General features: G+C 40.0%; 1 protein-coding gene across 7 annotated transcripts in view; it reads right to left on the bottom strand.

Annotated features, from left to right (window-relative positions):
- Window positions 1-16,037, bottom strand: part of CACNB2 (calcium voltage-gated channel auxiliary subunit beta 2) — a 421,050-nt gene that overhangs the window by 123,279 nt on the left and 281,734 nt on the right. For 5 of the 7 annotated variants that reach the window (XM_018057157.1, XM_018057159.1, XM_018057158.1 and 2 more), the window contains one exon: window positions 11,791-11,910. In XM_018057157.1, the coding sequence (XP_017912646.1) occupies window positions 11,791-11,910 (120 nt within the window). Of the gene's footprint in view, window positions 1-11,790; window positions 11,911-12,744; window positions 13,268-16,037 lie in introns of those variants that run through there. The other 2 variants (XM_005687987.3, XM_005687990.3) reach the window with 1 other exon arrangement.

Below are 16,037 nucleotides of genomic sequence, written 5' to 3'. Positions count from 1 at the left end.
TCCCTTCTCCAGAGGATCTTCCTGACCCAGGGACTGAAGTCTGGTCTCCCACACTGCAGGCAGACTCTTACCATCTGAGCCACCAGGGAAGCCCCTTTAAGAAACATAGAGCCTTTGCCTTTACTTTCAAGGGGCTTACAGTCAAGTGCTGGGGACAGGACACCGCCTCAGTCCTGGGGATGGACAGGGGCTCAAGTGGACCTCATGGATGAGCTGTGAAGATCATGTGATAGTGCAAAGGTTACACAGGGCAGCAGCCAGTACAGATGTGTTACCCAGGACCCAGTACCGAGCCAGGAGCAACTCCAATATGGTAGCGACCAAGCAACAGAGCAGGGCCCTACAGGGCCTTTCCAGGACAGATTCTCCACCCCATATCCTCCGCCTGCCTCTTGTCTGTAGAAAAACTTGAGCCAGAGACTAAGTCTAATCAGAGACATGAGAAAACGTAGATACAAAGGGAAATGGTCAAAAAGACAAAATAATAAATAGTTTCATCATTAAACAAAGACAAAGACCTTTAGTTCCTCGTCAGGAGCTATGGATAATATTCTGAGCCTTGTCCTTTGAGCTGTTTGGCAGAGAATGAAACGCCCACCAGGTGGAAGAAGTTAACTACATGATGACCAGACTACAGCCAAGATATGAACTACTCCGTCTTGCACAATTCTGAGAACTGACCTCAAGGAAATGGGAACAGAACCACTCTGGAACTGAAGATTAACTTTACTTAAAACAATCAAGATGACACTGATCAGACCACTATATGACCAATTTCAAGATGACTGTCAGAGTTGACTCTGCTGTTCTGCATGTAGCTCCCTTCCTCTGCTTATGCGCAGCCCTGAAACTCTCCTTTAACAGCCCCTGTCTCCTGATCAGCAAGGAAGAGTTTGTTTTTTAAGACGTGAATCCACTTTCTTCCCAGGATTGCTAACTTCCTCAGTAAAGCTATCTTTCCTTTAACCCAACAGTTGTCTCTTAGTGGATTCTTGAGTGACGAGCAGCCAAATCTGAGTTTGGGAACATCCATATATAAAGGCATCTGGTGACCTTGCACAACTGAAAGGGGAGTGAAATGACGAGCTCCATCACTTCTAATACAGATACCCCATTAGACACTGACGTCGAAGGCAGGAGGAAGGGCTGCCTGTGCCTATCCCAGTCCCTTGCCTGGGAACTCAGAGCTGGACAGGCACCAGCTCATGCAGTTATCACTGAAACCAAGAGCACCACACATAACTTATCAAAGGTCAAGCAGTCTACGCAGAGATGGAATCCAATCCCAGGTTTCCTTGAGTTGAGTAATTGTGAGAGACCACATGACCCACAGCAACTAAAATATCTCCTATCTAACCCTTTACAGAAAAAAACCCTGCTGATGCCTGGACTAAGTCTATGGGTTTGGGAGGATGACATTAACACTGACAGAAATTTTAAAAAATGCAGAAAAGAAAAGGTTTGAAAGAAAGAATTGGGGAGCTCCATTGTAAATAGCTGAATTGATAGAGATCCCCAAAAAGGCAGATGTGAGATACTAACACTAGGGAGAGAGGTCACAGGGAGAGGTGCAGAATTAAAGTGATGATGAACCAGTGTGAAGGATGAAATGGTAAAAGGAAAGATGGAAGTGATGTAAAGCTTGTTACAGTGATGAAATTCTATATTGAAAGGAGAAATTACACAGCAGTCCCAATATGTCCAAAAAAATATGAAGAACAGAGCTGCTTCAGCTGAATCCAGGAGGAGTGCACCAGAGCACAAGCTGCTGGCAGCCCTCTGCCTCTGCAGTGGCTCCTGAGGAATAGCATTTGGTTTGAAAGCCAAAGTCATGCCTCCAAAGATAAAAGCCAGTAGGTCAATGGAATACTACTCAGCTATTAAAAAATGAAGTGACGCCATTTGCTGCAACAAGGATGAAGCTAGAGATGACCATACTAAGTGAAGCAAGTTAGAAAGAGAATGACAAATACTATATGGTATCACTTATATGTGGAGTCTAAACTACAACACAAATGAACCTATTTAGGAAACAGAAACAAAATCAGGGCCATAGGGAATAAACTGGTGGTTGCCAAGGTGGGGGAGGGAGAGGGTAGGAGTGAGAGTTTGGAGTTAGCATATGCAAACTAGTATATATAGACTGGATAAACAACAGGTTCTACTGTATAGCATAGTGAACTATATTCAATATACTGTGCTAAATCATAATGGAAAAGAATATGAAAAACAATGTGTGTGTGTGTATATATATATATATACATATAGCTATATAATATATATTTATGTATAACTGAGTCACTTTACTGTGCAGTGGAACTTAACATTGTAAGTCAGTTACACATCAAATAAAAAAAGAATTTTTAGAAAGTCAGAAGGTCAAGGTTGTTGCATTTGGTGGAATAAACTTCCATACTTCAGTGGAGGGAAATGGTGAAAGAGATTGAAAAGGAAGAGAGGTAGTAGAAATAGGCTTGTGTTGTAGCCAGGACCTGTCATGTCAAATAGACTTAGTAGAGATGGAAAAAAAAAAAAAAAAGGCAAAGCTTACAAAGAAGTCCAGGGACCAGTTGATAAGAGGTCAGTGAACATCGCTAGAGACCATCAATAAAGAGAGACAGAAATTGGTTTCAAGGAAGTGGGGAAGAAATGACAGAAGAGGAAGTGAGAGCTAACGCTGGTATAATTCAGGTTGGCACTAACAGGAAGGGAGAGATGGGGATGGGAGGAAGTCAGGGTTGTCAAAAGGTAGGGAGACATTTGTTCTTCCAGAGGGAAGGGAGAAAAAAAAGAAGATGGGTGCAGCAGATGGTTTGCTGAAATTGGCTTTAACAATTACCCACCGGAATCTGTGGCCCTGGGCATTCCCTCCCACACCCACTACAGGCTGAGAGTTTGAGCCACAGGGTATTAGCACACAGGAAACAAGAAGACACTTGAATATTGCCCTCTGGGACCTGTTCTCTCTTTCCATGCTTGTAACCCTGAGAACACTGGGAGGAGGAGCCAGCCAGCCTGCTGGCGATGGGAGATCACCCAGAGGAGGAGGAGCAGCCCAGCCTGACAGCTGCCAACCTACAGACACAGGCAAGAGGCCATCCCAGATCAGCCGGTCACCGGCTCACCTGCCAGCCGGCCAGTAATGCACAGAAGATCACTGTGACCTAAGCCACTGAATGGAGAGTAGTTTGTCCTGATGTGAAAGACAGTAAAGGAATTGATACTGTCTGTGTTACATGATCGTAACTGCTCTGTTCAGTCACTCAGTCATGTCTGACTCTTGGCGACCCCATGGACTGCAACATGCGAGGCTTCCCTGTCCATCACCAACTCCTGAAGCCTGCTCAAACTCATGTCCATTGAGTTAGTGGTGCCATCCAATCACCTCATCTTGTTGTCCCCTTCTCCTCCTGCCTTCCACCTTGCCCAGCATCAGGGATTTACTTTTATCTAGATAACTGCTCTAGAGGATTTCAAAATGCTCTAGGATGAAGAGCTTTGCCTTTTGCTTTTCTAGCTTTCAAATTGCTTACAATGAACATTAATCACTCAATAAGTGTCATTATTACTGCGTTATTACTATTATTGTCAACTAACATTTGAGATGAGTGGAATTACAGCACCAACATATATGACTGTACCTACCTACTCATATTTATGAGCTATGCAGAAGCCTTTCAGGTCCATGGGGCTTTCACACACTTTTTTTTCTTACAGTCTAACCTAATATATATTTGAACAACAAAATAACTCACGATGTTGGAAATTAGACATATTTTGCCAATTTTCTAGCACTATTTGGAAGGTAATTGCTATGAGTAAAAGAGGGCTGACAGTTTTTCAATGCAAAAATTAAGAGACAGTACTAAAATGAGCAGTGGGAAAATAATCTGAGTCTAAAATATTTTCCAAAGAATGTCTCCCATACTTTATGTTTTTGATGATGAGACCTCTCTGCTGGATTTTATTTTGTACCAATTAAATGCGTTTTTCCCCCCATGTGGAGCCATCTACTCTAATACCTGCCACATGTTCTCTGAATTCTGTCCAATAGTCTATCTTGTGGGTTTAAGAAACTATGTGATCTAGGCATACACACATCTCTCCTACCTCCCACATGCTTTGCTCACTAAGATACATTTTTAGAAACATGTCTAATGTTTTTTGAAATAAAAATTCATCTTCGGGTTGAAGGTGAATGAAAACATTCCTGTTTATTCATCTTCTGAAAAGGCCAGGTAGGAGATATTTCCAACTGGATAGGATTCTCCCACCGTCTAAGGCATTTATAAACTAAAGTAATATGAGAAACATTTTTCTTCTGTTATAGTATGCTTATTGATAAAAACTAAGATTAAAAACCTGGTCAATTGAACAAATGCTTCCTCCTGAAACTATTTTTTTTTTCCTGTGTGTGAAAAAAGTCTAAACCCATAGCTTTAGGACAGCAAATGAGATGGAAGTAGACAAAAACTTAGAATATAGAAAACAAGAGGCAGTGGCAACTAGCAAAGTAGAAAGAGTGAGAATTAAAGTAAAGAGACCAGGGACTCCTTTGGGGACGCTGACCAGATGAAGAGAAACTCCATCCCACCACTACCCTATAAAAACTAGCCGTCAAGAAGCTTTACCATCAGTCTGAAAGCTTCCACTCAGCCTTATATCTTGCTCTTAACTATGAATGTGCTTTGAATACTCAGTTGCTCAGTAGTGTCTGACTCTACGACCCCATGGACTGCAGCCTACCAGGCTCCTCTGCCCATGGAATTTTCCAGGCAAGAGTACTGGAGCAGATTACCATTTCCTCCTCCAAGGGATCTTCTCAACCCACAGATCAAACCTGCATCTCTTGGGTCTCCTGCATTGACAGGCAGATTCTTTACCACTGTGCCACCTGGGAAATCCTTAACTATGAATGGATAACCCGAAATCAAATTTTGAAGGAAATCTCCAGACACATAAATAAAATCCAATTAAAAGTTAAAAAAAAACACATTACATAAAACCTAAAAGAAATCTTAAGAGAAATAAGAGAAAATATTATAGCCATGGAATGAAGACAAGAAGCTATAAAAGGAGAAATGACAGGAAAGCTGCTGGGAATTAGAAATTTTCAAAAACAAAAATTTCAGTAAGTATGTTAAAGGTGGAGAAAACCTCAGAACAAAAGGACAAAAAGGATAGTAAGAAAAAAACGAGTAGAGAAGAAAACCCAAAGCAGACATCTGATAAATGAGAGAACTAGAAAAAGGAAAGCAGAGAAAGAAATGATCAAAAGCAAATAAATAGATAAACACACTCTTTCCAGAAGGGAAGAGACTGGCCCTTCACAATGAATATTCATATGAAATGCTGCTCACCAGAAATAACAAGCTTCACATCGAGCTCAAATTTCAAACAGCTCTCAAAGTATTAGAGAAAATCATGTAGAAATTGCACTCAGAGACAGAATGAGACTGGCAATCACAACAGCAGTGCTGGATGCCAGAGGAAAACAAAACAATGTCTTGAAAATTCTGGGCGAAAATGCTTTTCGTATATGAATATTATGCCCAGCCAAAGCAGTAATTAAATACGAGACTAGAACAAAGACATCTTCAAGTTGACAAGATCTCAGAAAAGTAATCCTTCCTCTAGAAGGTTCCATGTTTTCTGACTGCCAAGCCTTTCCTAATGTTGGCCATTCCTCACATTGCTTACCAAGTTTTCCTTCTTCTCCACTCCCCAGTTTCTACTTTACAACCTAAACTGCATCTATCTGTATTGGAAGGTATAGTTTGAAGCCATCACCACCTGCAAGAAGAATTTTCTGTTCTGCCAGCTGGGGGCAGTCTGTCTGGAGACTAAAATACTTCTAGTCTGCTTCTGACTAGCGTGATTTAAGGCCACAACTTTTCTCCCTGAACAAATACTAGAAGCCTTCTGCAGAGATATTTTGCTTATCTGTCTGTTTTCTTCTTACGGTTCTGGCCTTTCAATGCCTCCTCTACCCATCAACTGTGACTAATACAGTTCAATACAATAGACATTTACTGGTAAGAGAACAATTGACTTAGAATTTCACATTAATTCATTTTTCTAAGAATACCACACCAAACCTATTTCATTTCTGCCCCAATTCCTTCCACACCCAGATTTCTCAACTCAGAATCTCTGCACACAGGAAAGATCATTTCGAGGGAAGTGAAAGGAAAAAGAAAAAAAAAAGTCTTTCAATAAAAAAATGATTTTAGAACCCAGCAATGTCCATGCAAAATTTTTACATGCATGTTCATAACGGCATTGTTCAGTTCAGTTCAGTCACTCAGTCATGTCCAACTCTGCGACCCCATGGATTGCAGCATGCCAGGTCTCTCTGTCCATCGCCAACTCCCAGTTTAGTTAAACTCATGTCCATTGAGTCAGTGATGCCATCCAACTATCTCATCCTCTGTCGTCCCCTTCTCCTCCCACCTTCAATCTTTCCCAGCATCAGGGTCTTTTCCAATGAGTCAGTTCTTTGCATCAGGTGGTCAAAGTATTGGAGCTTCAGCTTCAACATTAGTCCCTCCAATGAACACTCAGGACTGATCTCCTTTAGGATGGGTTGGTTGGATCTCTTTGCAGTCCAAGGGACTCTCAAGAGTCTTCTCCAACACCACAGTTCAAAAGCATCAATTCTTCGGCGCTCAGCTTTCTTTATAGTCCAACTCTCACATCCATACATGACCACTGGAAAAACCATAGCCTTGACTAGACAGGACTTTGTTGGCAAAGTAATGTCTCTGCTTTTGAATATGCTGTCTAGGTTGGTCATAACTCATTTCATGGCTGCAGTCACCATCTACAGTGATACTGGAGCCCACAAAAATAAAGTCAGCCACTGTTTCCCCATCTATTTCCCATGAAGTGATGGGACCGGATGCCATGATCTTCGTTTTCTGAATGTTGAGCTTTAAGCCACCTTTTTCACTCTCCGCTTTCACTTTCATCAAGAAGCTCTTTACTTCTTCTTCACTTTCTGCCATAAGGGTGGTATCATCTGCATATCTGAGGTTATTGATATTTTTCCCAGCAATCTTGATTTCAGCTTGTGCTTCCTCCAGCCCAGCTTTTCTCATGATGTACTCTGTATATAAGTTAAACAAGCAGGGTGACAATATACAGCCTTGACGTACTCCTTTTCCTATTTGGAACCAGTCTGTTGTTCCATGTCCAGTTCTAACTGTTGCTTCCTGACCTGCATACAGGTTTCTCAAGAGGCAGGTCAGGTGGTCTGGGATTCCCATCTCTTTCAGAATTTTCCACAGTTGATTGTGATCCACACACTCAAAGGCTTTGGCATAGTCAAGAAAGCAGAAATAGATGTTTTTCTGGAACTCTCTTGCTTTTTCCATGATCCAGCGGATGTTGGCAATTTGATCTCTGGTTCCTCTGCCTTTTCTAAAACCAGCTTGAACATCTGGAAGTTCATGGTTCACGTATTGCTGAAGCCTGGCTTGGAGAATTTTGAGCATTACTTTACTAGCATGTGAGATGAGTCAATTGTGTGGTAGTTTGAGCATTCTTTGGGATTGCCTTTCTTTGGGATTGGAATGAAAACTGACCTTTTCCAGTCCTAGCTTAAAGATGGAAACAACCCAAATGTCTACCAACTGATGATAAATGAGTAAATAAAATGTGATAAATGCATACAATGGAATATTACTTGTCAAGGAAAAAGAATAGAGTGCTGATACATGTGGAAACAGGAATAAATGCTGAAAATGTTACTTAAATGAAAGTAGCCAATCACGACAGACCTCCTATTGGATGATTTCATTTATATGCAATAACCAGAACTAACAAATCTATGGAGACAGGAAGTTGAAGAGTGGTTGCCTAGGGCTGAGGCGGGTGGGAAGAACAGCATGTGACTGCTAATTTAGAACATGAGATTTCTTAGGGGGACAATGAAAATGTTCTAAAGTTGACTACAGTAATGGCTGCAATACTAAATATTCTAAAATCCATGGAATTGTACACTTTACTTTTTTATTTACTATTTTAAAGATTTTTTTTGATGTGGACCATTTTTAAAGTCTCTACTGACTTGGCTACAATACTGTTTCTGTTTTATATTTAGTTTTTTTTGGCCACAAGGCATGTGGAGTCTTAGCTCTTTGCCAGGGATTGAAGCTGTACCCTCTGCACTGAAAGGTGAAGTCAATCACTGGACCACCAGTGAAGTCTCCAAAACGTTACACTTTAAATGAGTGAATTTTATCTCAGTAAAGCTGTTCTACTAAAAAGATCAATGTGGGAATAAATGAAATTCCTATATTATTTGCCTTTAAGGCAATATCAAAGAGCGCCAGATTTAATAGGGCAGGCTCTTCAAAGTACAGAGAACCTGAACAAGATCAAAAAGTGCATGTGGGATCAGAAAACATCAAGTTAAAAAACAAGGTCATGTGAGTTATTTGCCTCAAAATAAATATTAAATCTGTTCACTGTAGAGTTTACTAGTGTAAGAGAAGCCATAACAATGCAGTAGTGGAAAGTACTGGGCTTTATGGAAAGCACAGAGGGCCAGGTTATATAATCTTATGTAGGTCAGTTAATTTCAAAAGCTATTTTCTCTAGTTTCATTACTTGTCAATCACCTTATTTCATGGGCGTATTCTTAAGGCAATTAATGGATAATATATTACATATTTACAGAGTGCCAGGGTCTGAAAACACCACTGAGGTTTATTTCAGGCTCTTGCACAGGCTTTTTTTTTTTTTTTTTAAGTTCATTTGTCTTTATTATGATTCCATGATTGTTTCTGGTTGAAAGATCAGTATTTTTGATATTGCACACACTTAAGGCAAGTGATCTGCAGGGTAGGTGAGTTAAAAGCACCAAGCTATGAAGGCTTTCTACTTGAAGGATGTTATAATAGGTGCAAAAAAATGTAAAGAACATTTGCATCTTTCAAAATGCTTGGGAAAAGTGCTTAAAACTATCAACAATGATTTCATATATTTTTGAACTTTAAGGTTTCATTTTGAAATAGATCCCACAAAGGCACGATGATATATTGGAGGAGGAAAATAGATTAAAAATAGCCCCATGAATGACCCATGTATGATCCTTTTTTTTGTATACCTTCTTCAAAGATATCAGAATTAAGAAATCAGACCTACCAAACCATGATTTTAACCAAAAGTACACTTAAATCCTACTCTTTGTATCTTCTTTCAGAACATATTCAAATTCTCATTCACTTTAGTGTAACTCATATATTTGAATCCAGAGGTTTAAGATAATTGGCCTAATTTTAGAGAAGAAAAATGAATGTAAGTTGTTTTCATTAAACATAGGATATAGCCCTTCAATTATTAGGCTTTTGTTTTAAATTCTTTTCATTTTCTTTCATCTTCTACTTTTCTTGTAACTATAAATGTTTTGGTCTGTATGACAAGTAACACAAATCTGGCTTGATTAAAGAAAACATTATGATCCATACTGGGTTCAAAGATACTAAAAAGTTCTGCCATATAACACAGGTAGCCCAACCCGCCTCTGTGATTACCTAGAGAGGTGGGATGAGGGGAGTGGGTGGGAGGCTCAAGAGGGTGGGAATATACTTACAGCTGATTTGAGTTGTTGAAACAAACACAACATTGTAAAGCAATTATTTTCCAATTAAGACCAAAAAAAAAAGTTCTATGCAGCTGTGTCACTGAACTCAGGACTTACAGCAGTGAGAGACAAAAATACATCCACAGATAACTAAAGACTTTGTGGTTAATGAAAAGCAAACCTGCAAGACACTGGATTGTATGATGATGTGATATGAGCCGGAGAAAATGTTTAATTTTAGCATGTGAAAAATCACATGAATAAATAAGTGCAAATAGAACATTCTTATTTCGGGAATACAAACTGTTATTTAGTTTTTTTCCTTGACTTTATTTTTTTTTTTTTCCTTTGGCACCCTGGTGCAAAATATAAAAGGCAGAATTAAGATTCTAAGTTGCAGCATATATTAGCTACAAGACAAATTTGGGGCAATTAACTTCATTGGTTGTACATTCATTAATTTCAACTTGATAATTTTTCTATTGCAGTAGAACATTTACCAAGAAACCTACCCTTTTAAAAATTTTTAAATGAAGAGCAGAACTGTTAACTGTACTATATTATAGACACAATGGTGTACAGGAGATCTCTAGGACTTATTCATCTTATATAACTGAAACTTTCTATCTGTGGAATCTCCCCATTTCCTCCTCCTTCAGTCCCTGGAAACCACCATTCTGCCCTCTGCTTCTAGGAGTTTGACTACTTTATTATTCTTTAATTTAAATTTTTTTTTAATTGGAGGATAGTTGCTTTACAATGTGTTGGTTTCTGCCGTACAACAATGGGAATCAGACATAACTACATATATATATATACACACACATATCCCCTCCCTTTTGAGCCTTCCTCCTTGACTACTTTAGATACCTCCTATCAGTGGAATCATAAAGCGTCTGTCCTTCTGTGATCAGCTGGTTTCACTTAGCATATGTCCACCACTCTCACCCATATGTCACATCATAATTTTTAAATGGTTAACTTCAGCAGAGCAGATTTGTTTGTGGCAATGGGGCCACACCTTGCTTTATCAGTTTTCTGCTTCTGCCCTTTTTGAGTCCTCTTGCAGTCAAGTCTGTCACACCTGGAGATGACTTCCCTGCCCGCTGAGGTGAGAACATTGTTTTGATGTCCAGAAGTACTTTTTTTTTTTAAGTCAAGGTCTCCTGGCAGCTCCTCTGCAAACTACTATGGCAGCTGGGCTAGAGGTCATGAATATTACATAAGGGCAGTCCATGTATTCAAACCAGCATCTCCAAGCCATGATTCCCATAGCAACACACAGAGATTTTACTCATCTTAGAGACGAAGCAGCCAGCAGAAGTATTCTAATGTTACCCTGGATTTTTTTTTTTTTTTTTTTTTTAGCAAAATCAACACTTACTCTTTTTTCAAAGCAGTGATTGTTTTTCAAAGGAAAACCAATGACCTCGTTAAAATAGGTTCATTTAAAAATTACCAAGTATCACACACACCAAGGCCCTTTGAACTTGAACAACAGCAGTCTATGCTTTAGAAATAGCTGCTATTTGAACCACTGCAGGGGAGAAAGAATCCAAATCATGGCAATGTGTGAAATGAAACAGTCTCCGCTAAATTCTGTACTTCTATGTTTCATATCTGGTTTCCAGTCCCCCTTCCACTTAATTATTACAGGATAGAGAAAGAAGAGCTCCAAAGGGAGGGACATCTTTAATTAATAAAATCCTTTCTTGCTTTCTTTTTGAAAACCATAATACAATCCATTTTTTTAATAGAAGAAAAATACCATTATAAAACACCTAAGGAGTAAAAGTGAGGGGAAAGGTTATTCAAGTCTAAGAGAATAAACATCAGCTTGAAGAAAGTTTGTTTTTCTAAGCAGAGAAATGGTTTCCTGAAAACAAAACAAAACAAAGTAAATCCTTTTCCTAGTAGAAGCAGTTTTTCCTCTTTGTATATTCAGGGATCATTTTTCTGCATCTAAATAAACCATCCACCCATGGATTATAAAACAACATAAAAGGCAAGACCACTCATGTTTTACACTGCCCTTTTCTACCAAGGGAAGACAATACATTCCACATCCTGTACCTCTTTACAGCCAATCAAGGAAACACGGTAACAGACCAGATATACATTTCAGAAGGAACTTCCGCAGGTGGCCCACCGTGGATTCAGCACAATGCATAAAGTGCTTGGCAGAGAAGGAAGGGTTTTACCTTTGCTTTTTCCAACTGGGCCTGGGCCTGTCGCTCTGCTTCTCTGCGCACTGCCTCCCGATCTTCCTCCAAAGAAACATCTGAATCGGATGGACGGCTGGTGTAGGAGTCTGCCGAACCCTGGAGAGGAAAACGGACATTAAAAGAGATTCCGTCTAGGATGCTGGCCACAGAAAAGTCTCACTGACACGGCAGTTAGCTTCCTAGATTGTGCTGTCCATTCCTGAAAAGAGGAATAAAAATAATCCCTCTTGGTGGCAAACCAGCTACCTACATCCAGCTTTGGTTTGCAGACCACTCACTAGGAGAGTTACGCCGTCCAAATTATTGATACCTTTCCTTCCTAAATCTTATGGTCCAATTAGGAGCCTTTCTGGAAGCCGGAACAAGTTCTCTTATCATTAAACCGACTCTGTGGTGCAGTGCAGTGAAGGACACACACACCGTTTTCAAGGAGAGCTTCAAGAACAGTCCACAGCTACAGTGAGAATTTACAATTAGGAAGAAGATACGCTTTAAAAAAACCAACAGCAAACATAAAGTCAAGGGAGTTATTAACTTGAACTCTCTGACACGCCACTGCCATAGATGACCCCCTCTTTGATCTTAAGCATCCTTTGGTACCTCTGATTCACCCAATGCCTCCTCTGACAAAACTGTAAGGCAACAGCTGCCAGCTTCCCTCAATCTTTAAGCAACATATCTTTTTCAATCCCTTTAAGTAGATATTTCGTCAAAGCTGTCTACGGGGAAAACACCTGCCCAGGGGGAGCTCCTAGGGCGATAAACCACCGCAGAGGAAAAGGAGCTAGAGGATTAGAGGACTCTCTTCCGCTCCCGCTCTCGCAATCAGCATCATATTACTAATCACAGGAGCCCCAGACAGCCCTCACTTGTACCAGCGACAGAAACGACAAAATAACGTCTCCCCTGTACGAAAGCCCTGAAGCTTACACAGATATCCGAATTCTTCAGCCTTCCTCCCTTGGCGCGTTTCAGAAGCCTGATCCAGGTGGCCTTCATCAGCCAGACAGCGCCTTTCCCGTCCGCAGCTGCAGCCCCGGGCACCGATCCTCAGTGCGCGCTGAGCCCCGCAGAACCCCTGCTCGCTTCCCATCCATGCTATGGGCAAACCCCCGCTTCTCCGTCCCTTTCTGCCTCCGGGGCTTTCACTTCTTACCCCGGAGGACTCCAATCCAAAGAGATTCTTATTTTCCCATCCCAGTGGGAAGGGGAAACAAACACTAGGATGCTTTCGATTGCTTTAAAGATAACACTTCAAGCGCATCCAAAGACAGGCATCAACTCGTCCTAAACTTCACCCATCTTATGACCCTCTCATCTTCCCTGCTCTTGGATTGTTCAAAGACATTAGTTGTGAGAGAACCTTAAGGGGGAAAAAAAAAAAAAAAAACCAACCTAGTGCAAAACGTATGCAGTGACATTTGCAAGTGCAAAGTTCAAGGCTTATCTTCAGAGATCTGGAGGGGGAGGGCGGAGGACGCGCTCACCGCACTGGGCATGCTCCGTCTGTAGCCTTTTTACGCAGACGCTCACATCACCCGGTTAGTCTGTCAAATTGCCATTTTGCATCTGAAGTGTAAACAGCTGGAAAGGGCTTTTTGATTCTATAGTAACAGGCACCTGGGATGTTTGACATGCTTCTATTTCAGATGAAACGTCTCAAAGATGAAACCTGTACTCTCTCCCTTTTTATTTTCCTCTTAACGATCTCTTTCCATTAATCTGCTGCGGAAAGTATATCCTATGCCATAGGGCAATTCATAGATAATAAATATGATATATGATACTGTTCGGCAATCGAAATCAAATCTTGCTTATCCATTCTAATATAAAGCCGCTCTTGATGGTTCCATTTCCTAAACAAAATGCAAGAGAGAGATTTGCTCACTGAAATAGGACTTGAAAGTAACCACAGCGCTAAGCAATGAATTTACCGGAGCTCAAAATGACTTTGAACCGCTTCTCCAGCTGAGCAACTACCTTTCCAAATAAAGTCACTGGGATAAATAACCATGTGAATTGCTATCACAGCAATTAGGAACAAATGTAAAAGCTTGGTTGATTTATTAGCTGGAGTTAATATTCATAGAACCATTTAGTCCAAACTCTTCTTATAAATAAAGTGACTGAGGCTTGGGGAAGAATCATACTTATTCATTTCCAGTATTAATGGGATTACTTTTTTGAAAGTTTATGAAGAAATACACACTTCCAGGTTTCCTAAAGTAAACATAAAATTCTATCACTGCATTCTAAACTATGTTTTGTTTGAGGGGGGAGTAATTATTTTGTAAAGTTTCATGCAAATGAAAGAAAGCATTCTTAAGAAAATCTTCCTTACTTTTCCCCTCCCTCCCTCCATCCTACCACCCTCTCCCCATTTTCCCCAACCCTCCCCATCCCTATTCCTTTCATTTCTAGGTTAAGACCAATCTTCATGACTTAAATAGAAAATACAGGAGAGGCTTTAGAATAAACACTGTAGATCAAATGCATGTTCACTGTGGTATCATAACATAAATTAATAGATTACTTATATTTTTATCAAGTGAATATGAAATTCATGGGACACAGAAAATGCATTGCAATTTTTTGGTTCTTCTAAAATTCACACGGGTGATAGGAGCTTTTCTACACCAGCACACATGCTAGGGTAATCCTAATTTTCTCAGAGGGGTTCCTATAGCAGGAATTCTTTAGTCCCTCAGTTGTGTCTGACTCTTTTGTGACTATATGGACTGTAGCCCACCGGGCTCCTCTGTCCATGGGATTTCCCACGCCAGAATACTGGAGTGGGTTGCCATTTCCTTCTCCAGGGGATCTCCCTGACGCAGAGATCGAAGCTGTGTCTCCTGCATTGCAGGGTCTTTTTTTTTTTTTAAACCATGGAGCCATCAGGAATGCCCACAGCAGGACTAGCATAGTAGAAAATTACCAGGAAGCACAATTATATCCCATAAAGGACATTAGGGCCCCCACACGGTCAGGTCACACCTCAGGGAAGATACAAAATTTCTCCTATTAAGAAGCCCATAATAAGAGGAAGAGTGTAACACACACACACATAATTGTGTGTGATCTTGTTCCACTATAAACAAAGATTTAAAAATCCTTTGATTATAATTAGATGACGCTTTTAATTACATAGTCATTTTGAGACCTGTTACCAGGTTGAAATAAGTAAGCAGCATAAAATACCCTCTGCATTGAGTTTTGGCAAGGATCTTTTGAATATCTGCAACAATATATTAACCTCTGACCACTTTACAATGTGAGCTGTGACTTGAACTGATGTCCTCATGGATTTCATTCTTTGGATCTGTGAAGTATACACTTTCAAAATATTTTTAATTATAGAAGATACATGTATCCATTGTAGAATGAAGAGACACACAAATAACCTCTGCCTGAAATTTGCCCACCCAAAAAGCCTCACTATTAAATGGTAGCGTAATTTAGCCTCCAGAGTTCTTGCGTTTTCAAAAGTTACCCTCCCAACATGTGCCTTACAATTAATCTCCTTCCTTTAGAAAGTGTTGATTTATGCAGTTAGAAGTGGTGTATCTAATTAAGCTTTTGCCTTTGGGACCATAAGGACTTTCTGGGTCATTCTGCCTTCTGTCAGGAAGAGCTGGCGGTCATTTTCGTAAATCCAAATGAGGTTCATCACAAGCTGTACCCCGATCTCTGGGGTTCCTTCAGTACGATTAGTTGAACTTTTGTAATATTTGCCCTGGCAGGAAATCTCAGATTTCCTTTTCTACATCTTAATATTCTCACTTTTCATCATATAGTTCCAAAATGCAACCTGCACCTAATGTCTAACAATAGCTCATCTGGGATCACTTACTTATCTGCTCAGGACCTTTACTCTAAATGTGCATTCTTTACTTACAGGAAACGTTAGTTAATTGTATTAATTGATGCTTCTATTTATTAAGTTTCTGTTGTTTTCCAATTTATGTCAAATATTTACACAAAAAGCATGGCCTTTTTAACACATTTTTTTGGATTTATAAAGTTGGTTTTTTTCATGCTGTACTGTTTTGATCATATGTCTATTTCCATGTCTATTTTCACATTTTTCTTGAGTGCTCTTGTACTTCCTCTTTTAAAACCAAAAGGGTAAGAGTCATCAGTTTATTGAGGAATGGCTTCTTGGATCCCAAGTGGGTCATCTAATCCTGTAAGAAATCTTCATATGAAGCCTAAAGCAATGCTCT

This window comes from Capra hircus, chromosome 13 (genome assembly GCF_001704415.2).
Source record: "Capra hircus breed San Clemente chromosome 13, ASM170441v1, whole genome shotgun sequence".
Classification (NCBI taxonomy): Eukaryota; Metazoa; Chordata; class Mammalia; order Artiodactyla; family Bovidae; genus Capra; species Capra hircus.
This window is presented reverse-complemented; position numbering and strand designations above follow the sequence as displayed.